We start from the raw sequence: 24,934 nt of genomic DNA, 5'->3' as shown, positions 1-24,934 counted from the left end.
ACTCTTGTGTGACTTTAATCCTTCCGTGCCTCAGTTCCCCACCCTGTAAAATGAGGTTAATGATACTTCCGTTCTCCCATCCTTAGTCCCTCTGGCCTATTGAAACTGCAAACTCTTTGGGACAGTGTACAGTGCCTAGCACAACAGGATCTTGATCTCAGTTGAAGCTTCTAGGTGCCACTATAATATCAATAATTGATTCCACCCATCTGAAAGATGTAGATCCTGCAGTTTATATTTTTTCACTAGTAGCTGAAAGGCTGTGCTGTCACATGAGTATAATTCATAAAGTCATGGGGAGGCTGAGAGCCAAAAATGGCTGAGAACTTAAAAACTGGATGGTAGCAGACCAGGAATACCAGTGATGACTGACCCTGTTGATATTCTAAACAAAAAGAACTCTCATCCATGCTCATTGCTGTTCCCATCACTTCAGGCTGACTCACCAGATACCCTAGGCTGCAGAGTGATGTTTGGGATTATTAAGTGGGGGTTCTGTTGGGAGACTTGTGTGGGTGGTGAATGAGGGATACATGCTGTGGTGAGGGGCTGTGTGTTTGGGGTTCTTGCGTGTGCTGGTTGTGTTAATTTGTGTCTAAGAGGGTTTGTGCTGAGAGGCTTGTGTTTTTATGTGGGTGTCTGTTTTGGGCCAGGTAATCCACCATCTGTTCAGTCTCCCTCATATAACTAATTGTTGCATGCAAATTAGCTGTAGAGTAAGGGTGGTGATTGGTTGAGTTACATGTGATCTCTCTATGATCTACAACTCTTGACTTAGCATAGATGCATGCCTTACTGTACCTGTACACCACACAGGTATAATTCATTATTTCAAACTCACTGAACTTCTAAAAATTGGACAGTAGCAGCCTGCAAAACTCAGTGATGAGTCAGCCTGGTGATATTCTGAACAAAAAAAGCTCTTAACCATGCATATAGCTGTTTCCATCACTTTTTGCTGACTCTGGAGACGTTTTAGGCATCAGAGTGATCTGCAGAGTGGCATTTCTGGAATCTTATAATATCAATAACGCACCCAAAGTTTTAAAGAACTATATTTATTTCTCTAAGGTTGGATGAAACAGCATTTGCCATTAGCTGTGATCAAGGAGGGATGCCCCCACTGCTTACAGACAGTAACATCTGTCTGATGCCCTGAAGAAAAAGCATTTGGCTACTCAGACTCTGTTTCACTATTAAAAATAGCATCTGTGCAGAGTTACTACAGATATAAATTCCCTAAGAAATATTACCAGTCTAAACAAGGCATTGCTGATTATGGTGTTACTGCAGGGAGGCCAGCATAGCAGAGATGCCTGGAAGGATTCATGTGCCAGGGCTGATGGCATTTGTTACTCTGGCACCAAAAGGTCTGGCAAAAATGGGAGAGCAGATGTATGAGGCCAGCTTCTGATAGCCTTACTCACATTGAATTGTGCTGTGCTTCATGGGTAGTCCCTTTGAAGTCAAAGAAACTATTTGTAAAATAAAGTTCTGCTAAAACTGGGTAAAGGGTATATGAATCCAGCTTGTGGAAGAAATTTAAATGGACCTCCGCAACAAAGAGTAAGAGCTACTGTTTCCTTATAAGGTTTTTAGCCTAGCCTCAGTCTGTGTCTTGATGCTTTTCTTTGCACTATACCCTCTTGTCCAAAGGTGTATGAGGTGTTATAGTTCACCTACCACTTGGCTTTTGTTCAGCCTTGAAGTTTCTGTTCATCTGATTCATGTCCTGCACCCAAGAAAGCTGACATTCATTTGCTGTCCATCACCACAACAATTCCTTGTGAGCAGACAGAGGTCAACTGAATTCATCTGAAAAGTGCAGTGAGAATGAACGATTAGAAAGTAGTAAGGTTTTGAAATTGGAAGCATCCTGTAATGTCAATGCTTTTTCCTTCAGCAGGACTGACCCAAAAGAAAGGAGTCAGATAAAATACATATATTCTATTTTGCATATTAAAAAGTGGAAGGATTTTCCTGAACACTGTTATGGAAAACAAGAAAATCATGAGATATTTGGGTTTTAAAGTCAGAGTAATTCATTTGAATATCTTGAGCTGGATATTAGGGAAGCTGCATTTGAACTGTGTATTAGGAACCTCCCAGGTTGAATTGTTGTGTGACACAGCCACTTTGGGCCACAAGATGAACACCAAAAGAGCAGCAAAAGACCGCCTCTAATGAACTGCTTGATGTCAAATGCTGAAGCTGCCAGAAATACTGTTTTGTTTTATGTCACTTCACTGCATACTTTTAAGGCAACCAGTGGAACATTTACTAGTGTAAATTGGTTTTTGTCTAATGGTGCAAAGAGAGCCCATTTCTCATGAATTATAGTTGGGTTCTTTGTTCCAGCACAAGTTAAAATTATTACCTATAATACTGGAACCAAGATGTGGCCAAGAATTCCCACAACCTGTTAAAACAAGATGACAGATCCTGAAATGTAGGATTGTCTAGACTAGAATTTGTGGTTGGGTTTTAACTCTAGTTAATTGATTGCCAGTTAACACAATTGTCAGTGCTAGTCTGGACGCTCCATGAACATTTGTTCAATGACACAAATATTTGTGGTTACCCCAGGGCTCAGCCATAAGCTCTAGAACAAATGTTTGTGGAGCTGTCTAGACTAGCATTTATAGTCGTGTTCATCAACTCAGTTTAATGGGCAATCATTTAATTTAAACTAAAACAGAATCTCAGACTCTGAGGTGCCTGTCAATTGATTACCAGTGTATTTAGGATGAAAGATCACTGAATTTAGTAACTTCAGTAATACTACCAGGAGTCCGGTGGCACCTTAAAGACTAACAGATTTATTTGGGCATAAGCTTTCATGGGTAAAAAAACACTTCTTCAGATGCAATAGTAATACTATTAAGGCGGGCACCTTCTAAATGTTAGTGTAACCCATACTTTAAGAACACCATCTGATTTGCATTAACTTTGATAAAAATGACTGGCTTCCACGCTATAAATTAGAATAATTTGCCTGGATAGAGCGTTTGCTTCATTTTACATGGCTCACCAGGCTTGTGAGCCTAAATAGCTTCTCTAAGTTAGCTGCTTTTAGTCTAGGATGTGATCATTCCTGCTTCCTAATGAGAACAGATTGGGCATTTTTATTTCATGGTTTTGAAAGGTGCTAAATTAACAGCACTAAGATTTTAAGTTCTCTATCAACAGCACAGGCGGTGACCAAGAGACCTTCCCCACATTATCCTGGCAATATCTTTAAACCACTTTATAACGGGAATGCAGTTTGGGTCCATGCCTGTTCAGGCTACTGCAGAGTATCAGTTAATGCCAGTACAGTGATTATTTTGGGGTTGTGTACAGGGGCACTGTATAGCAGTCAGGTGGTTAGGTTTGTGGTAATGTGTTGGATGGTCCTATTGTGCTGAAACACTTTTAGATTTTTTTTTTTTTTCATTTAAGTTATCTAAACTGGATGGACAACACAGTGTGGAAATGTTTGTTTGTTTCAATTACTCGGGCACCTATTTATGGCAGCAAATAATCCAGTGCCAGTGAAGTTGAAATCAATAAATAAAATAACAAATATACCCATTGTTTTGAACGTGCCCCCCCCTTATATTTTATTTTTAAAGTAACTGAAGTGATGGAGCATCTATCACTTCCCTTCGGAAACTTTTACAATCCGCTAATTTTTAGATCATACTGTTAGGCACACTTTCCTAATATCCAGCCCAAACTTTTTTTGCTCATTTTCATCCATGTGGCGGATACTTCTCTATCATATTTTTAATGCCTGTCTTTTTTGATAAAAGCAAAATTAAAATTAAAAACTACATACTAAATGTCTGTAGCTTCAACGTATGCATTGACTTACTACTTTTTTAGTTTTCATGATTCTTCCCGAGTCCTGACTCTCTGACATGGTAATGTAAATCCTGTCCTTTTTTAGAACTACAAACGTATCCTTTTCAGATGGTGCCCTGAAGATGAGTGACCCAAAGACTTCCCTGTATTAATTGTATTACAGTAGCTGCCGCTGAGGTTGGGGCCCATTGTGCTAGGCATTGTACATTAATGGTAAGAGACAGACCATTGTTTATTCACAGTAATATTTTTCCACTTGCATAAAGATCTCTCAAAACGTTGTGCTATCTACTCTTCTTTTAAATGTCAGTACCCTGGATCGGCACCATCTATCTGTTCATGGGCTTCCCCCTATAAGGCAGGTTTCAATCTGTGCATTGAAAATCCATGCTATGGTGTTATCAACAATTCTCCAAAGTCTCATTCAGCCGAAAGCTCCTGAAAGGAAAAATGCCACAAGGAATGCTGCCTGATTGCATTTATGTCAATAGTAATGTTTTGAGCTGCTGGGCTGCGGATCACTTATCAAATCCCAGCTTTGCCAGTCCTGCATATTAAAGCTCCATACAGATGTTTTTGGTTTCTAAATCTCAAGCACCTCATGAAAGGAGTGTTTCTTGGCTCTCCTTTTTTTGATGTGTAATAAAGACCTGTAGTTTCCCTGGCAGAGGAAGACAGTAAATGAAGCCTCTGCAGAGCCTGGAAATCCCAGGGATTAGAAATTGGGTCAGAGAGAATGAATGTAAACTACTGGACACGTTGTCAAATCCATGTCTATATCCACATGTCCCCCATCTTCTGACTTCCCCTTCTTCTCATTCCCAGCCCTACAAACAGGGCTTAAAAATTAAAAAACAAACAAACAGGTAACTTTGCACAATCCATCTGCCAGACATTCATGCACAGGAGCAATTGAGAGTAGCAGGCAATGATGAAGAATTCTAGTATGAGTTTGGGGCTTAGGTGGTCCCCCTTAACTCACTGAAAAAAGTCAGATCCTCCTGCCCACCGCACTAAATATAATTTTGGGGATAAAAATTGGTGCAGTATGGTGCACAGAGAAAACAGAAAACCATTTGTAGGAGAGGATGGGATTTGGATATGAAGATATGAAGTCTTACATCAGGCAGGAGATGCCTGCAGAGATGGAAAAAGCTACCTTACATCCATGTGCTAAAACATTTTTCAAATGCTGTGTTCACAGCTTTCTATCAATTAAAGGTACAACTTCGAATGGGGCCTTAGAGAGAGTTGTTTTAGGTCAACTGCAGGGTGGAATAAATATGTGCAGAAGTCCGTGATGTCTCCTTCTACACAGTGACTAATTTGTTTGTCATCCTTGTTCTCAAAGGGAATTCTGCTTATGTTGTTTCTTTACAATGTGATTTATCCTGCAATGCATTCGTGGGGAAGGGAGGGAACAGAGGACTAAGGGTGTCACTTTGGAAATAGAAAACCAGAAGGTATTCTCCATAGCGAGGTTGTGTCCTGCTGCATATAGGTGGAGGGCAGAGGTAGCCTCCAACCCTAACCCCTTGCACACCTGTGCGTCAATCAGGCATAGCAGTTGCTCTTAAATGTACATCACAGATGGGAGAATGCCACACTCCCTGAAGGGGTGGAACATCAAATGTACTCTTCCCTTTGCACCAGGGAAACCTGAGCTGGAGTCTGCCTTTGAGAATTTTTTATGCACCTTCCCATGGAGGATCAGTGATGGTCAGTGTCTGCCCCCTAGCTGCAGACTGCAAAGTAAAAAAAACCTCCCCTATGTCCTTGAAGTAATTCTCTACTTAGAACCCCTAAGGTAGGTGTTTCTAGAGAGAGATTGCACTACAGAACACCTAGTTACAGTGAAGCCTTCAAGCCCTCTCCTAGCTCACTTTTCAGAGCACCATATCCTTCTTTTTTTCAGTTGTGGCCTTTCAGAAAAGCTGCCACTGAAATGTCCCAGAATGTTTTTCCCTCTGTCAGCCACATGAAGCCAGTGAAGGATCCAGGTTAGAAGCCTGCACTGGGCCACTCCAATCCCCATCTGCGGACTTCCAAGCTTATCCACCTCTAACACTGGCAGAGAGATGGAAGGCACTCAGAAGCCAACAGGGGGAAGGGACAACACACAGTGATTTACAGGCATTAGCAGGACTAACTAAAAAATTTAAGAGCAAACTGGCTTACATGGCACCAGCCTGCTGGAAAGGCTGATGCCACCATCTGAGGTGTGAGTGCCACCTGCTATTCTTGCAGGGATGGAGAAAGTTTAGGCTTTTTGCCACTGGTGTTGCAATACTGCAGATGGACTCAGCAGCGGGCGCTGTGCTGAAACGTCTTGTGTAAGAGATGCAGTAAATGCACGTTTTTCTCTTCCATTTCTCTGTATGCTTGTTCACAAGCGAAAGGGACAAAATCTCTTCAGTTCTGGGGGTATACGTCTACATTTCTAGTGGTACTGACTATAAATCAGTCTTTGGGCTGAGCCAGACTTATATCAACATCTTATTACTACTTTGGAGTGGTGGCTGGAATATTGTGGCTACTAATGGATCTCTCTAAATTACTTCATCTGTTCCTCTTCTTCCCCCTCACAAATACACTCGGCCCATGTAAGGGAAAAATTCACAGAACTGTTACAGCCTCCCCCTTGCCTTACCTTTTTCTTGTTTGTGTGTGACTCTAGGGTCCAAAGGGAGAGAATGTTGGTTCCATCACTCAGCCTCTTCCCAGCAGCTACTTGATCTTCAGAGCAGCCTCGGAATCAGATGGTGAGTTCCGGTCTGCCTCTCCTCTCTCTCCAATTCTTTTCCACAGATATGAATGTTCGTCCTGAATCCGAAATAAGAGTTTGATCCTGGGAGCTCAAGTGCCTTCTCTGGTGTCTCTTTCCTATTTAGGAAAATAAAGGTTGTGAATGGATAGGCAGAAGGATTTTTGTGGCAAAGATTTTATGGCTTAGACACTAGGTTTGGACTCAGCAAGGCAGGACAGAGCCAGGGATGGGACGTGGGTTCGATTCCTGGTTCTGCCATAGATTCTCCACGTGACTTCAGGCAACTCATTGACTCTCTGTGCCTGTTAAAATGGGGATAATACTTTTTTTCCTATTCTTGACTATGTAGATTGTAAGCTCTCTAGGGCAGAGGCACTCTTATGTGTTTTGGTGTCCTGTTGTGTTGTGCACTTTACACTGTCTGGTCTTTATAGGTTCTATTGTAATATAAAAATTTGCCTTGCCAATGTTTAAAGGAAGAAAAATAGATTTGCCATGACTGATTTCAATGAGGGATCCAGCTTGAACTCTAATTCACATGTACATTTATTCTTCTTCTAGGCATGTGTCTTACAAATTTTGTTTTGTACCAAGTCATATAATTAGTTAGAAATATTTGCTCAAATATAAATCCATCTGTATCCCCACACAGTAACAAAATACAGATTTATTTGAGTTGCTAGCATTATGTATCATGATATCTTGGATGTGTCATCTTTACTTCCCAGAATAGAAGGTGGGGAGATGTATGTACTACAACAAAATTACAAACCTATAAAAGGTTTGTACACTACGTTGTGACTCGACTGAAGTTGCAACTTCCTCCAGTCTAGATGCTGCTGAGAACTATGCTTGGGGTTTTCAAAGGTGTTTAAGGGAATTAAATGCTCAACTCTCATTGACTTTCACCTTTGAAAATCCCACCCTATATGAACAATCTACTGCACCTGGCCAACCTAGAAGCCCATGGATAATATGTGGCTTAGGAAACCCAGGCAAAGATGTGAATCTGAGTGTGTTTCACACCAAGGGCCAGCAGAGCTCAGGTGGGTCACAAACATGCTCCACCTACTGCTGAGTGATGGTGGCTCACTGAACAGCCATCTTTCTGGACTGATTGGCAGTGTGTCTGGGAACAAGATACACTCTTGCAGATGGAGGGAAAGTGCTGGGTCAACAGACATATAGAAGATGAAAGGGAGGTGAACACCAAATTTGGGATCAGGAAGGGATTATCCCCTGCCTAAGATTGGCAGATATCTTGAAATTTCCCCTTTCATTGGAGCTTTCAGAAGGAAGCATATGTTGGTTTCATGGGGCCATGCTCCACATGCTCAACTTCCTGAGTGCAGAAAGCTTGGTCGTACACTCATCCTCTTTCTGCAGATAGTCCTTGAAATAAGACAGAGGGGAATTTGTAGGACGTCCACCTGGATCCTCCTTTAGGCAGGGGCCCAAAGAAGAAAATGTGTTGGTGAGGAGAGGTCTCTTCACCCATCCTTCCCCCTAAGTACTGTTCCAGGGATAGAAATGTGATCAGCACAGATAGGCAGATGTGGATCCATTGGGGACTTTCTTCTAGAATCCACAAAACTAAGGAAGGTGTATGTAGGTCAATGTATGATAAACATGCCAGCTTGCTATGTGAAAATCTCTCTAACTCTGTAATGACTACAGAAAAGCAGCGGTTTGTAAGTAGATAAGAAGATTAAAAACATGTTTTCATTCCAGTTGACCTTCAAAGTAGTGTAATTCTTGGCCATATCAAATTAACCCCTGCTGTTCCTTATAGACATTTTCTGTCTGCCCTAAAGGGGCACCCAAGTGGCCATCCATGCACCTTGGGCCTGATTTAAAATCTACTTAAGTAAATGGATGCCTTTTCATTTATTTCAGTGGGCTTTGGATCAACAGTCCTTCGGCTAAACGTTTGTTTCACCCAGCCCGATAGGTGTCAAATGAAGCACATGGGCTGCTGAATGCATTTCTGGTTGTGCACTTGGAACAGTTACATGGTTAAGTGCACCAGCAGATCAAAGAGAAGGCATTCCAGAGATCTGGTTTATTTCTTTTGTTTTTTCTTTGGGACTGTGCCTGCTGTCCTATCTTCCATTGGGAAAAGAGGGTTATTCATGGTTTCGGGGTAGGGAGAAGGCATTTTTGATGGGGAGAAGTGCTTTTTCACTACAGTGAAATTAGGTGGAATTTGTGTAAAGCCAAAAGAGTGCAGGTTTTTCTTTGAGTATGGTTGGTTCCTCCCTTATTCTACCACTCATACATCTTATTTGTGGAAAGAAATACAGAATTCCACCTCACTCTAAATATCTCCTATGTAGAAACAGGTATGCTGATTATAATACACACACCCTTTTTTTTAAGCTTTCAAATGTGCTTACCAAAAAATACAAGCATTTCAAATCTGTCAGCCCATCTGATAGAGAAACAACCAGAACTATTCCTCAGGCTTTTGAGGCAATTGAATGACTTCAATAACTATCTATCTATCCAAGCCTTAAAAGCTGCTATTTCCTTAGAGATCAACGTTACTTGCCATTCCATTAACTTAATTAGAAGATGGGCAATGCGTACAGTATGGTCTCTGTGGCATGTGCTTGTTTTTAAAGGAAAATTGCTGTTTGACCTCTTAGCATTTTAGTCGTCTTCTAAAAGAAGACTTCAAACTGGAAAAAGCTTTTCAACATCTGACTAAAATTTTAGGGCCAAGCTGGCAAAGGGTGGTGCCTGCATGCCATCTTTATGATCCCCTTATCCCTAGGGCTGCTGTGGGCTACATGTGTAAATTAGAGCAGACTCACAGCTGCTCTAACCTACACCATCTACTAATGGCCTCCAAGAAGTTGGGAATCTCCAGACTAGAGCACTGCTCCAGTTGTGCCCTATTCCTCTGGCACACCCACAATATGCCCTGATATATTGTAGGCCAGAGGGATAAAAGGGCCAGAATCCCCCCTCCCTGAGGAGTTTTCAGGGTTTAGAATCCTTTCTAAGCTTTCTGCCAAATGAATTATTATGAATTTGTGATAACCAAGGGATTAAAGTGGTGGGTTATTGTAGCATATCTTTAAGTCCAAAGCTAAGTAAGGATTCTTAGGAAGCAGATCTACACCATTCAGGTGAAATCACAGCTAGTACCTGAGATTTTTGCCTCTTCATTTGCAACAGGTGCATGTGACCTGGAGAAAAGCGAATGTGATTTCTTACTTTAAAAATGGGATCAAGGGAAAAAGCAAGAACCCAGAGACCTGAAATATGACATCTCCATTCAGAGAGTCTAGAAACAGTGATTCAGGATGAAAGATGAGAATGCTCTTGTACGGCTACAAGAATAATCCAGGGCACTCAGCACAGATTTGGAGAAGGGAAGTCATGCCTAACAAATTTCATCAACTTCTCCAAGGACGTGTCAATGAGAGTTGACAGAGGTGAAGCCACGGGCATAATCTATGTGTTATTAGCCTTCGTGAAGGCTTTTGATGCAATATCACACCAAAAGATGTTAGCATGAAACATTAATGAGTAGGGTACTGATTGTGGAAATTTCAATTGGATAAAATATTGGCTTGGTAGCTGAAATCCGTGAACAGTGATAAATGGGTATGAATTGAGAAGGAGAGATATAAATAGCCAAAGGCATCGCTGTTAAGATCCATACTATGTATTGATAATTTGGAAAATGTAATACACAACACTGCATTCACATTGGCAGATGACATGAAGTTGGTACAGTCAGTGTCACAAAGGAAGGGAATGGTTGCATGTAGAGAGTCCTGAATAAAATGGGGCAGACAAAGTAGGGACGTGTTCCTCGTACGATGGAGAAATGTTCATTTCAATATGGATTGAGTTTAAAAAGAGACAAGGAGGATTGTGCTTAAGTCATTGTAAGCTATGGGACAGTGGTCAAATGGTGACAGATTAAAATATAAAGGGGTATGAACTGAAGGTAAGAAAAGACCAGGCCATAAGGTGGTTTAGGAGACACTTGCATACAAACAGTTTTTGTTTAATGCATTGGACAACTACAGATAAAAGCCAGTCAAGAAGGTAGGCACTTGGAGAGAGCAAAATAAGCTAGGGAGATGAATAGACCCAGATGGCCTCTTTCCCATTGCATAACGTTAGTATATGTTTACAGTGTGTCCATGGATCATGAATCAGTCTCCATGCAGCCTTGACTACGTGCTTCTCGACACAGCCTCTCATGCTAATAACTAGTGAGAACATTTGGTTATGTTAATGGTAATTCATGAGGAATTCCTATTTTCTAGAGTACTGAGTTACATGATTGGTTTAGAGAACAGCCCAGACATTCAGCTACATCACAATCAGCAGCTTGGTGTCCTATTTTTCCTTTTACAATTTCAGAATACATTTTTCTGCTGCACCATCTGTGACAGACTGTTAGTAGGATTTAAGGCCCTAGCTTATGGACAGCCCATGGAAGTGCCACTAATCTACAGTAAATTTCACATTCCATAAAGTCCAGTAGCAATCTGTTGACTGCCTTGTTTTGTCACATATGGTTGTATTTGGAGACCTCTAGAAGGTCAAAACAGCCCACAAGCTCAACGTCTACAAATATAGGGTCTTTCTCTTGACATTTCTGGTAAAGCAATTTTATTCTGGAGGTTAGCTATAATGTAAATAAGCTACACGCTACACAGTGAAGATTTCTTCTTGTGAGTGGCTTTAGTGTATTGATAGAAGTTGTCATAACATGGCGCAGTCCCCCTCTGTGTACGGACTGTTGTGAGTGGACCCAACCACTGGATCCTGCATGTCTCTAAGGCTCCTGGATCTGGGTAGAGCCAGGTCACTGTTCCTAACTCTGTAAACGATATACAGTTGTCAGATAACAGTACATTGCTGTCTGATTGTTAGAGGCCTCAATCAAATAGATGTGAGGAACAAGGCCAGAAACTGAATGACTTTAACCACCCAAGAAGTGTGATATTCTCCTCATGATGCACTCTCTGGAGTATTGTATGGCCATTTGGTAATAGGACTTCTAAATAAAATCAGGAAAAGGGATTCAGCCCAACCATCCTGTGCCCCCAATTTTGTGGATGGGGGAAAAAGTGCTCCCAGACTGAAACTTTAGTGCACAGCAATAAGCTTTGGGCTAGAGCAGATTTTTACATTGGAGTTAATGATGAGCACTGAGAGAACCTCAGTTATCCCATTTGTTGTTATCCTATAATGCAAAACATGAAGATCTGGGGTCATCTTGATTGTGTGACTGATATTAGTTGATGTTTTTGAAGGACTTCAAAGGTGAAAAAATGCTTATATTCTAATTGCATGATCTTCCTATAAAATATCTGATTAGCCTGGTTATAGATCTGTTGAATGACTAGAACATGCCTACTGTGTTTTGTGACCAAGAGTTGAATAGAGCTAGAGGGCTGTTCAGGATGATTGAGTTTTCTTTTTTGTTTGGGGTTTTTTTTGTGTGTGTTTTTTTTTTTAATCATTCATTCCCCCTATTTAAAACAAACAAACAAAAACCAACAATGATTATTTGAGCTGCATGCTCGCTCCCATCCAAACTTACAACCCCAGGCTTTGAGAGCTGTAGTATCAGCTCTCCTCTGATATGAGCAGTGCATCCAGGGCTATGTCTAGAGCATCTTTACAGGGGGCAGTCGTGATTTGAATATACGTGGCTGTATTTCATTACTTGTCTCAGATGGACATTAAGAGTTAGTCCGGATACCACGCCTACTGAGCCAAAAGGCATGGGTAAATGTATAGAATAGTTCACATCAAATGTAAATTGTGGTATTGCAGGGCCAGGCAATAAATGCAAGCCCATGTTACCCTCCTTAGGCCCTTTTACTAGGGGGAGTAGTTTGGAATACAAATAAAACCATAGCTGTACCCAACATCCTTTGTTTTCAGTTTTTATTTTGTTTAAAATTTCCCAGGTATTTCTTAGTGTCTATTACAAATATTTTAAAATGGGTGAAAATCAGTGCAAAAAAATAATTTCCCAGTTTTCTGGGTAAATATCAGCGTTAATACTGGGGGGCAGGAGGACAGAAAAAAGCAACAAATAAAGAACAATAAGTGTACCGAAAGTAAAAGCAGTTTAATGCTGTGGTTTATTTCATGAATAGTCCATTAACAGCATGTACATCTTCCACTACATTGTGTTACTTTAACAGATAGCTTATTATTAACACAAAGACATCTACCTAATGTAATGGACTGCATTTGCTCAACACAATCAGCATTTTCAGGAGTGGTCCAAAATTCATGTGAAAATCCAGTAAAAACTGAATAGCTTTTTTTAAAAACCCAAGAATTGTTCAGTAAAAACTGAAAACAAAGGGCCTTTGTTGTATTGCAATATGTTTAACCAGTTTTTTTCAAGCTCTCTATTTTTATTGCAATTAATTAATCAATTGTCACTGTTTTTACTGCAACCACTGCAAAATCATGCACACAAGTGCCAGAGATGGAGTGTAAGTAAGGTCCGTGCCAGAAGTCCAGGGAGACTCCTCTTCTTTCATCATTGTGCTATGTAATCCTCCAGGACCTCTCCGAGGTTGCAAATGACTGTTCTGGAATTTCAAAAGTGAATTGGTGTCTATCCAAAATACATTTGTTGTAGTCTTAGATTTGCCTTTGTGTTTGAGTTTAACAGTTTAGTTTTGGGAATTATTTTTCTTCTCTCGCGAATGGATTTTTGTTCCATTTATTGCCCACTGTCAAATCTGGTTACAATTTTAAAAAACATTTTATCCAAAAATGACAAATTCTTCATGACATTGTGTTGCTGGTTTTGATCAGTTCTACCTGCAGTGAACATATACAGCTATGGTAGCTGTCTTTGGGTCAGGTGTGAATGAAAAGGGTATGTGAATGGTCTGTGTTTATAATGCCTGGTGGCAGAGGTGGGCTTAGGAGTGGCTGTCCAGAGCAGTGAAGTGTGTTCAGGTGGTTGGGTAGCTGGGAGGTCAATTGGTATTACAGGCAGTACAGGGCAATGGTTGGAACTCTCGCAGGGGTCAGTAGCTGGAAGAGCCAATCCAAGGGGCCAGGACAGTGGGTTTGGGAGGCGAGGTGACAAGGCAACCACCAGGCAACAACGTGTTGCTCAGACAGCTCCCTCTTCCTGTTGGGGTCTTTATATAGTCCAGGCACCCAATGAGAGTGCTGTCTGTCCAGCCAATCAGGGGCCTGGGTATGGCTGCTACAGGGCTGTAGGCCTTTAGCACTAAGGCTGTTGGTCAGTGGCAGTGGTTCAGCGCATTACTGTGGTGCTAAGGATGCCACCTGGGGACCTGGTAGACCAGGGTTGAATAGTGGGGTCCTGATGGTTTTACTGAATTTTAGCTCCATCCATCCTTTCTAACATAGAAAGTACGCTTATTAAGTTTGCGGATGATACCAAACTGGGAGGGATTGCAACTACTTTGGAGGACAGGGTCATAATTCAAAATGATCTGGACAAATTGGAGAAATGGTCTGAGTTAAACAGGATGAAGTTTAACAAAGACAAATGCAAAGTGCTCCACTTAGGAAGGAAAAATCAATTTCACACATACAGAATGGGAAAAGACTGTCTAGGAAGGAGTACGGCAGAAAGGGATCTAGGGGTTATAGTGGACCACAAGCTAAATATGAGTCAACAGTGTGATGCTGTTGCAAAAAAAGCAAACATGATTCTGGGATGCATTAGCAGGTGTGTTGTGAGCAAGACACGAGAAGTCATTCTTCCGCTCTACTCTGCTCTGGTTAGGCCTCAGCTGGAGTATTGTGTCCAGTTCTGGGCGCCGCATTTTAAAAAAGATGGGGAGAAATTGGAAAGGGTCCAAAGAAGAGCAACAAGAATGATTAAAGGTCTTGAGAACATGACCTATGAAGGAAGGCTGAAAGAACTGGGTTTGTTTAGTTTGGAGAAGAGAAGACTGAGAGGGGACATGATAGCAGTTTTCAGGTATCTAAAAGGGTGTCATGAGGAGGAGGGAGAGAACTTGTTCACCTTAGCCTCTAAGGATAGAACCAGAAACAATGGGTTTAAACTGCAGCAAGGGAGGTCTAGGTTGGACATTAGGAAAAAGTTCCTAACTGTCAGGGTGGTTAAACACTGGAACAAATTGCCTAGGGAGGTTGTGGAATCTCCGTCTCTGGAGATATTTAAGAGTAGGTTAGATAAATGTCTATCAGGGATGGTCTAGACAGTATTTGGTCCTGCCATGCGGGCAGGGGACTGGACTCGATGACCTCTCGAGGTCCCTTCCAGTCCTATAATCTATGATTCTATGATTAACTGGTCCTGCAATCAGACCCTGCACTCAGGGTCTTTCCCAGCGCCTTTTGACAGAATACCCATTGACTTCAATGAAAGTAAGATCAAGCTCAGAACACTTATGAGACTCTTGAGAGAGTTCTTGGGAAAGAGTCTCTTGCTCCAGAGAGGGGACAATATGGGTATTTTTGAAGCAACATATACCTTTTTGCATAATTTCTATCATAAAGGAGTTGTTGTATTACAAGAATTTGAATAATCTGCATTTAAACGCTATGAAAAATTCTGCCAACTACTCTAGTTGGAGACTATATTCTTTCATCTTAGCCTGTGCTTAGAACAAAGCGCTGTCCACTACAAATATAATAGAGCATATTTTATTTATTGACTTTAGAAAACTTTTATTACACTGTTACGTTACAATTTTAAAAGTGCCAAAGCTTGAAGCAGACCTCTCTAGCTTTTAAGCACTGTCACAGTCTGAGCCTTCTTATCGAACCTAGCCCAGCCTCTCTTAAGGAATCAATTCATGGCCTTCAACCTGTGTGTGTGTGTGTGTGTGTGTGTGTGTGTGTGTGTGTGTAATATATCTTCCACACACAACTACACTAAAAGAACATTATTAAGGTTGCAAAGTCAAACACTAGAAAATTAGCAAATGCCAGAATTAAAGTTGCCTGTGCAGTCTTAATTTGGGCCCCGTGTACATATGCACTATCATTCTGTCTTTTAATTACATGATCACACACTGTTTTTCCATATTTCAATGTGAGATGGTTTGGACCCATCTTGCAAGCACTACAGCAACCAAAGCAGCAGTACCTGCAAACAGGATAATACAAAGAAACCTTTCATTTTCATTGCACGTGTGCACACACAAAAGTAGTAATATCACTTCCATATGACACGTTCTGTTCAGTTCTTCAGTAATAAAACAGGCTTATCTAGCCAGGGCCGGCTCTAGGCACCAGGCACCCAAGCACATGCTTGGGACGGCACCTGGTAAGGGGCGGCGCGGGGAGCGCGGCGCGGCATTCTGCAGGGGGGGGGGGCGCGCCGGTGGCGCGGTGCTGGGGGGGGCGGGCTCCGGTTGCGCGGGGCTTGGCGAGGGGGCGGCGCGGCGCGGGTGCGGTGCTGGAAGGGGGTTCCGGTGGCGCTCGGCGGGGGGCAGGCTCCGGCAGCGTGGGGCTCGGCAGTGGGGGGCAGCGCGGGGCTCGGCGCTCGGGGCGGGGGTGCGGTGCGGGCGCGGCGCTGGAGGGGGGTTCCAGCGGCGCTTGGCAGGGGGCGGGGGCGGGCTCCGGCAGCGGGGGGCGTCGCGGGGCTCGGCGCTCGGGGGGGGGGTTCTGGCGGTGCTTGGCGGGAGGTCTGGGGGGCGGCGCATTTTTTTGCTGCTTGGGGCAGCAAAAAAGCTAGAGCCGGCCCTGTATCTAGCCTGCAAGTCCTCAAAATTATAGATGGTATGTTTTCAGCGTAATGCGCTGAAATTAGCACACAGTTGTGGTTAACTTACAGAGAATGGACCCTTTCTTCTTTGCAGAGGAAAGGCCGCATCTCATTTCTAACTTTGTGACGGGTATTTGAGTCTAGATTCACAGCACCACCCGATGGACAAGGGGCTGTGCTATAGCTTTTATCCTGATCTGTCTCTCTTGCATGCACTTTTGGTTTAAAGTGACTAAGTGGCCATTCTTTGAATATTATTGATATGCTTTGTGGGTGAGTAGCAAGTTTGAATGCTAACACAGGATGGGCTATTATAGTAGATACTCTTTTGAGTTGAGTTTAAGAATGACATTGTTAGGTGTTTCTGCATTTGAGTATTAAGACAAAGATTTTCAAAAATGGTTGGCTGAATTCATGCTTGTAGGCCAGATTTCTAAAGGTGTAGAGAGGACCTAGTGGAATCTACAGAAGTGTCTCTAAATATCTTTTTATAAATCTGGGTGCTAAATCCTTAAAGCCATGTCTGCTCTTAATGTGTCTTAAGCACATGCTTGACTTCAGTGGGTTTTACGTACATGCATTAGAGGTTTTTTTTCTGAATTGGGGCCTAAATAACATCAGTGGGAGCTGCTGGTTTGTAAACCAGACCACGTTCAAGGTCTATATTTGAACGTAGGCTCTTAGCTTTTTAACTCTATTTTTGAAAATCTTGCATGAACAAAATACACAACAAATATAGCATGTGCACTGTTTCCTAATGGAAACTGCAGTTTCCATCCGATAAGACTAAAAGATTAAATTGCAGTGCATTTTCCTCACATGGAGTAAGCTGAATTGATTCTCATCTTGATGAGTCAGGTGTGTGTGTGGGGGGGAGGTGTATTTATGCTCAGAACACCCATTAACACTGATGAGTTATCCTTGTAAATCCTCCATGTGGTGCAAAGAGAATAAATCTCTGCATGTATAGCCTTTGATATGCAATACTTGTAAAATACAAAATAATATGAAATCAATTACAGCAGTCCTGACCCTGCCTGAGCATTTATTAAACATTATGCATGGTGTTATTAAATAGCAAGCCAGTGCTGAAGGAATTTCAAGGATGAAATAAGACAAAATTACTGAGCTCTGATGTTTTACGGTTTGGTATTAATCTGGAATTCTTCAAGATCTTCATTCCTTTCTTTCTCTTACTACTCTTCTGTAGCCTTTTACAAAAGTGATTCATCAAAACATAGAAACCTTGTAGAACTATAAATATTTCTTTGTATATGTGGTGTTTAGATGCTGCATGTGATTATTAGAACTGGGAGCACTGGCTGTTGGGAGTCTGAAAGGACAGGAGACAGGAAGGACGGGGGAGGAGTTGAGGAGGCTGGGAGAGTTACAGAGTGTGCAGCTACAGCTTGGAAAAGAGACTTCCACTGTAAATAAAGTTCTGTTGAAGTTGTTAATACTTTGCTTGGTGGATACAACAGTATACAAATGACCCAGACCTTTTTGAGCTCTATTTGCTGTCCTCCTAGGGCAGAGGTGGGCAAACTATGGTCTGTGGGCCACATCCAGCCCGCAGGACTGTCTAGCCTGGCCCTTGGATGGGTTGGGGGTTCTGAGGGGGGCAGTCAGGGGGTGGGAAGTGTGAGGGGGCGGATGGGGGCAGGGGCCAGGGCTGTTTGGGGAGGCACAGCCTTCCTTACCCAGCCCTCCATACCGTTTCGGAACCCCAATGTGGCCCTCAGGCCAAAAAGTTTGCTCACCCCTGTCCTAGGACCTGGTTTCTGTTAAAGTCAATGGAAGTTTTGCCCACAAAATGAGATTTATGTGTGTTCTTGAAATTAAGCATCTGCTTTCCTGCATGGCAGTGTGTCCTGAGAGTGGGATTTGATCCTTAGTAAAATTAAACGTGAAATTCATGTGTTACCGTATTTTCCACTGCTATTGCTATGTCATCCCTTGTTTTCTTTACAGCCTCTCAAATACATTTTTAATTATTCTGTAATGTAATATGAGATGCATAAAAAACTCTCTTTTGTACATGTTAGACATTACGGAGTGCCTCTCTTGATACCTCAGTTCTTGAATGTGCTGCAGATTTGCCAGGTGTCCTAGCCTCTGTGACCTCTTGTTTGATATCACCCAGGACCTCTTATTTGGGGGCTAATAACTTTTCAGTGATCGCATGGAGAACTGAACAGGGTTCTGGGACTTCTGTGCAGAATGGCACCTCAAAACCGAGAAAGGTGGACTGTGCCCACCAGTGAATACAAGGACACTGACTGTAAAATGATATAAATCTTAATACTTACTCTGCTTTTGTTAGGCTAACTGTGGATACTCTGAGCTATTTAAACCTTTAAAATACTCTACCTGATGTCTCTGTTAGTGAAAACTAATTAGAACACTTGACTCCCAAAGGAGAAGCTTTTGAGAAACCTTAGATGAACATTTTTGCTGTCATCTCTGACCTCCTATGCTTAGATAAGTCCTGTTGTTCTACAGGCCGATGTTGGTTGGATGCTCTGGAACTTGCCCTGCGTTGCTCCAGTCTCTTCCGACTCAGCGCCTCCAAACAGGGGAAGGATGGAGACCTGAACTGCTCTTCTGATTCTTCACATGCTGGGCTGTATAACCTGTTGCACACGGCCACCATCTCTGACCAGGAGCTCTTCCAGTAAGACTGTGCTTTTAGCTATTGTACATGTAAAGGTGTTGGTTGGTTCATACACATGACTCATTTTTAACCATATTCTTTTTTCAGAATACACACTAGCCACCATTGGCTTGGTGAGGGGCTATAGTCTAACCTGTCTCTGTCTAGGTTCTTGTACCACACCCATCTCTCTTTTGGATGCTGTCCTATAGCCTACAAACTATGAAAGGCTTGGTTAGAGTTCCAGCTGTGTGAATGTGCATAACAAAGGACCCATATTGCCTTAGTTGGGCCAAACTTCTGTTAAAGCTGATGGAGGTAGACAGGGCTGTCCTTACCCAAACGCAAAGTACACAGCTGTGTAGGGCACCAGGAAACTTGGGGCACCAAATTTCCTGGTGCCCAGCGCAGCTGCATGCTGCTCCAGCCCCTGCCCTGCCTCTTCCCCAGGCCCTGCCCCCACTCCACCCCTTCCCCAAAGCCCCTGCCCTGCTCCACCCCAGCCCTGCCTCTTCCTGCCCCTGAGGAGTGCAGCAGGGCTGGACCTGCACTCATCCACCGGCAGCGGGAAGTGCAGGGCCCCGATCCTAGCCGCGCCACCGGTGAGTGTTGGGTGGTGGTTCCCCCCAGCCCGCCCCCCATACCCTCGTTGAGGCCTGGGACCCCCACAAACACCCCCATGGAGGAGGGGGGCTGTGTAGGGCCCCAGAATAGCTAAGGACGGCCCTGGGGGAAGGAGTGGGGATAGGCTTTACAGAGGTTAGCAGTCTACCAGTGAGTCCAGCCAACAAATGGAGTATGCTAATCAGACGTACTCACTCTAGCACAGGGATCGGCAACCTACGGCACGCGTGCCAAACACGGCACCTGAGCCGATTTTGAGTGGCACACTGCCTGCCCGGTGAGAGGAGGCGGCGGAGGGGCAGGAACGCACCAAGCTGTGGGAAGAAGAGGGGGAGAGGAGAAGCTTGGCTGCCGCAGGACCAAGCTTCTGCCTCCTGCCACTGCAGGGGAGAGCGGTGGGGGGGGGGGTCCCGGCCCCCAGTCCCACTCAGCCCCTCCGCCCACCGCTCTCCCCTGCGAGGGCAGGAGGCAGAAGCTTGGTTCTGCGGCAGCCAAGCTTCCCCCTCCCCTGTTTCTTCCCACAACGTGGTGCATTCCGGCCCCTCCTCCTCCCAGAGGAGCAGAGCCAAGTGGCAATGTGCTCGCTGCTTCGTAGAGGAGGCAGAGGGAGGGAGGGAGGGACGGGCCTTGGGGAAGGGGGTGGAACAGGGCATATCCCTCCCAGCCCCCTGCCATGAGCCGCTCAGGGCAGGGGGCTGGGAGCACCCCAGCCTTCTGCCCTGAACCCTCCCACCCCAACACACACCCATCCCTCTGCCCTGAACCCCCCCACACCCAGCCTTGTGCCCTGCACACTCCCCCCAGCCCTCTGCCCTGACCTTGAGTCCCCCGCAACACCCAGCCCTCTGCCCTGAACCCCCTCCCCCCCCCCCCCACACACATAGCGGGCTGAGCAGGCTGGCGGCGTAAGATCAGCATTTTAATTTAATTTTAAATGAAGCTTCTTAAACATTTTGAAAACCTTGTTTACTTTAAATACAACAATAGTTTAGTTATATAATATAGACTTAGAGAGAGACACCTTCTAAAAAGACGTTAACATGTATTACTGGCACGCAAAACCTTAAATTAAAGTGAATAAATGAAGACTCGGCACACCACTTCCGAAAGGTTGCCTACCGCTGCTCTAGCATCTGGCCACCAATTGGTAGATATGGCCGTGAGTGTGATTTTTCTTATAGTGAGGTACTCTCAGTGCTAATAGTACTATGTTATAGACAGGAGAGCACACCTGCTCCAAGGCTATAGTTTCGTAACTGCTGTCTCCACTGAGTTGGTGGGTTCGTGGTTTCCTGACTCTTCCCCAAATGCATCATAAGATAAAATTTACATTAAAAAAGTTACTGCCACCATGTTCCTATGCACACTCCTAATATTACAGTAGCATCTCATAGCACTTCACTTTAAAGACTGTTGGAGTAAACATAGGGGTTTTCTCTGCACCTTACAGCTAGACAGGTTGCCTGAAAAATCTCACTGTTCTACCAGATAGGATGCTGGGCATAAAGCCAGCCTGGTTCTGCCTCTGAGTTGTTGTGTGACCTTGGGCAAGTCATTTTGCCTTCCTGTGTTTCTGTCTTGTCTCTCTTGTCTATTAAGACTGCGCGCTTTTGGGGCAGGGATTGTCTCTTGCTATGTGTACATGCCGCAACTAGCAAAATGTTGGCCTGTAGACAATACCACACTATGAATATAAGAATATTATAACAATAGGAGAATCCAGGTCCTTTTCAGAATGTGGAAGTATCTTTGCTAATCACAAGGCAGGACACAGACTTGTCAGAAGCTCGGTGATCCAAAGCAGCAATGTATGTGCAGTTCTCTTGTTTTGCAGGCCTGTTGTATTTTCAGCACTTTATGCATGCCATTGTTCTTCAGCGCTGAGCGGAACTTCCTTTGATACACAGCTATAATTTGCACCATAAACAATGATCATTTGTTCTGAGTGTCTAGTTCTTTCAAGGTATAACATGGGGTGGGACAGAGCAGCAGGAAATCGGATGTGTTACTAGGACCTGCAGATTTAATTGTGCATATATGTGTTTATCTTACGGGTCTGTCCTTTTGATGTTGATGTCTCAGATCTCCAACTCTCTTCTTAGGAATAAGTATACAAATAATAGTGCCTGCACTGAGAGCCTTTTAGTTGATAGTGAACCAATGAGTGTAGCTAGCCTTTAAATGGGGATTGGTTGACTGTAAGGTTCCAAGTACAAAGAAACACTGAGATATATGTTATGGCAGAGAGTTTGTGCCTTTCTTCAGACATGTGCATATGCCAATCCTGTGTAAGACTAAAATCAGATACAATGTGCTGGTAATGGAAATGCTATTGGCACTTACTACCGTTTTGGCTGAGGGTGTGTTTGTGCTTGTTTGTTCGTATAATACTAGTCTTTAGGGGCTTCAACCAGGGTTTGACATGGGGTGCTAGGTGCTGTACAGATGAGTAAAAGAGACTGGCCCCTGGATAGTTCACAGTCCATATGCCACCTCTTCTCTTGAGGGGCACCATTATGATGTCATGCCACAAATAAATCCACTACTGTGTCTGTCTGTGGATCAGAAAGGAGAATGGTGCCTTGGAAATGTGCATTCAGACCTACAGCTGCAGTTAATAGAAAGTATAGGATAAAGAAGAGAATGTGTTAAGCTTCTAACTTAAAGATAAATCATGCATGTACAACAGCTACTCTATTCTCTGCTCATTGGTTGAATTTTAAGGGCCCTACTTGGGCCTCCTGATTTACAGAACTCAGCAGCTTCCCATAGGGCCAGAATTTCAAAAGAGCTCAGCCCCTAGGCCATACTTGTGGGTGCCAAACCCTCTTCAGAGTCTGGCGCACCGTGTAGATCATTCTCAGTTCTGGTGCATTGTGTGGCTCTACCACAGAATTCAGTTTTTCTCAAATTTTTTGAGCCTTGGAGAATTTGGCAGCTACGTAACGAGGGTAAAAATTCCCTAAAGCAGCAGCAGCAGTGGTGCAAAATGGGGTGGGAAGGGGAGTACGTGGAAAACCAGCTATCCAAGTGTTGAGGAGATTCTTGGTTTGCCACTCACAGGGACTCATTCATTCTAATTAAATGCCTTCCCTTCAGGGAATCCTGCCCAATTAAGTTGGCACGCTGTTATTAGGGGGCCGGTTAATTACATTTAACTGTATCTTCAAATTAGTCAAACTACTCTGCCAAAAAATAAAATGGAGCCAGATGTTCTATATTTGGGGGGGGCACTCCTCCCCTTGTGGGGAAAATCTTCTCTTGAGCCAATGCTGTATTTTTCCACTGGCTGTTTCTGTTCCTGTCTTGGTGGGAAAGAAATAGAGGAGACAACAATAGCAAAAATCAATCTATTTAATAATCGGAAAGAGGGTGAACTTTCAAAACACCTTGCAGGGTCACAGCCTCTTGACTTGACTCTATAACCCTGCAGAAGTCTATTTTGATGTTAAGCATGAGGCTTTCAGGGGCATCGAGACTTCTGTTTTTATGCGTAAGCCTGTCTGTTTGTTGTTGCTTCCCCCACCCCCATTTGTGGGCCTTCTCTAACTGTGGTCTGTTCTGTTTGACACCTTGATTGTAAATTCTCTGGGACAGGTACTGTTTACTTTAAGTACAATGGTGCCTTGACCCTTGTTTGGGGTTTCCAGGTGCTGCCATAGTAGAAATCATGAACAATACTATGCTGCTCTGATGCACATAGTGCTCTTTGATACAGTACACGTGGATGGAGGGCAGTAACATAGCCCTGAAACAAAGGGCTTCCTCTTGTTTGAGTGAGTGAAGGTCTCCCGCTGCCTTTAAACACTGTTATTACAGCTCTGCATTTGGGATTTGATCCAAAGCCCATGAAAGTCAATAGGAGTCTTTCCATTGATTTCAAAGGATTTTGAATCATGCCCATAATTTGGCTTTTGTTTTTAATGTATGTGTTTACTGATTTTTAATTTTTTTTTTAATGATCCTGTTTGAAATGGTGTGGCTCCATTTCATTCTCCCCATCTGTGAAGTTTGATATTCACTCTGAATAGCATGTCTTCCTTTGTGCTCCCCAGAGTAGCACTATAGCTCTAAGTATATTGAGGTCTGACGTGTAGCAGGCTGATTTGGTAATTACTGCACAGAGCTAATATTTGGGGAATTTCAGGTGAATTAACTCCCTCCTGTTCCACTGCTCTGGAATAACTGAAATACCAGAAAAGTGTCGTTGCAGAAGGATTTTTTTGGTTAGGAAAGAGCAGAAGTACAAAAGGAGTAAGACTTGCCCCAGCAGAAAGTTTAAATCCTCTCACAAATTACAGGAAGATCATAATTAACAGAAGTTGGGCTTTTTACAAATGCTGTTAAATTAAGCATGTGCTATTTCTCAAACATTGACACTGGCCCATATTGTGAACCTTTCTCTCAAGTACGCACATCCCAAAGAGAAGATTTTCACAAGGGAAGGGAGCATAACACTGACAAATTGTGCTGATCGTTGACCCCAAAGAAAATAAATCAAGCCTGAATTGTCAGCAACAAACAAATGATCTGCCAAACCAGCAAGTATCCGTGCTGTGAGATAATGGGATAATCTCTTGCCTCCTTTCTCTTCCCACCCCACTACCCCTTTTTTCTTTTTTTCTTTTATGGTCTTAAATTCACATATGCACTAAACTCGACTTCAGATTAACTTTTCAGTCATTATGCTTGGTAGTCATTGTCTGACACAAAACACAGAGGCCCGATCCTGGCACTGAAGTCATTGGAGCTGCATAGTTTATAATATCAGAGCATCAGTGCTGGAATGTAATAGCCATTAATCCTCTGGCCCTAAACCTATAATCATACTGATCATTGCAAAAAACTATCATTTAAATATAGAGATTACAAAAACCACTCCCACATGTATAAGACGCTACTCGCCAGACTTTCAAAAGAGCACAACGGACTGAGTACTGGGCTGTTCTAGAAATCTGACTAGAAGTGTTGCCATGTAGACTGCTGGGCGCTGAGCACTTCTTGAAAATCTGGCCCTTATACGGGACCCTAAATGGGAACTGAAAATCTGACACCAATTCTGGATTCTGAGCACTTAAAAATCTGTCTGTTGGCAAAACCTAAAAACAAAGAGAGAGAGAGAGAGTGAACAAGCGAGTTCTCAAAGTCATATAGAATCAAAATAGCAATGTCTCCAAAGAGAGCTGATGGGGGAAACCCCATCGTGGAGCCATTTAAAACTAGACAAAGCATTCTAATATACTGAAGAGAGAGATCCTGCTTTGGCTGGGAGACCGACTAGATGACCTAATGAGTCTCTTCAATCTCCATTTTCTTTGATTCT

The 24,934-nt window shown here is 43.2% G+C and overlaps 1 protein-coding gene across 9 annotated transcripts in view; it reads left to right on the top strand.

Annotated features, from left to right (window-relative positions):
• The window catches only part of OSBPL5 (oxysterol binding protein like 5), a 231,479-nt gene that overhangs the window by 172,465 nt on the left and 34,080 nt on the right, over positions 1-24,934 (top strand). For all 9 annotated transcript variants that reach the window (XM_042858786.2, XM_065594719.1, XM_065594721.1 and 6 more), the window contains 2 exons: positions 6,524-6,608; positions 18,837-19,008. In XM_042858786.2, coding sequence (XP_042714720.1) covers positions 6,524-6,608; positions 18,837-19,008 — 257 coding nt within the window. The remainder of the gene's footprint in view (positions 1-6,523; positions 6,609-18,836; positions 19,009-24,934) is intronic.

Source organism: Chrysemys picta, chromosome 4, assembly GCF_011386835.1.
Source record: "Chrysemys picta bellii isolate R12L10 chromosome 4, ASM1138683v2, whole genome shotgun sequence".
NCBI lineage: Eukaryota > Metazoa > Chordata > Testudines > Emydidae > Chrysemys > Chrysemys picta.
The sequence above is the reverse complement of the archived record's forward strand: the minus strand, read 5'-3'. Positions and strand labels throughout refer to the sequence as shown.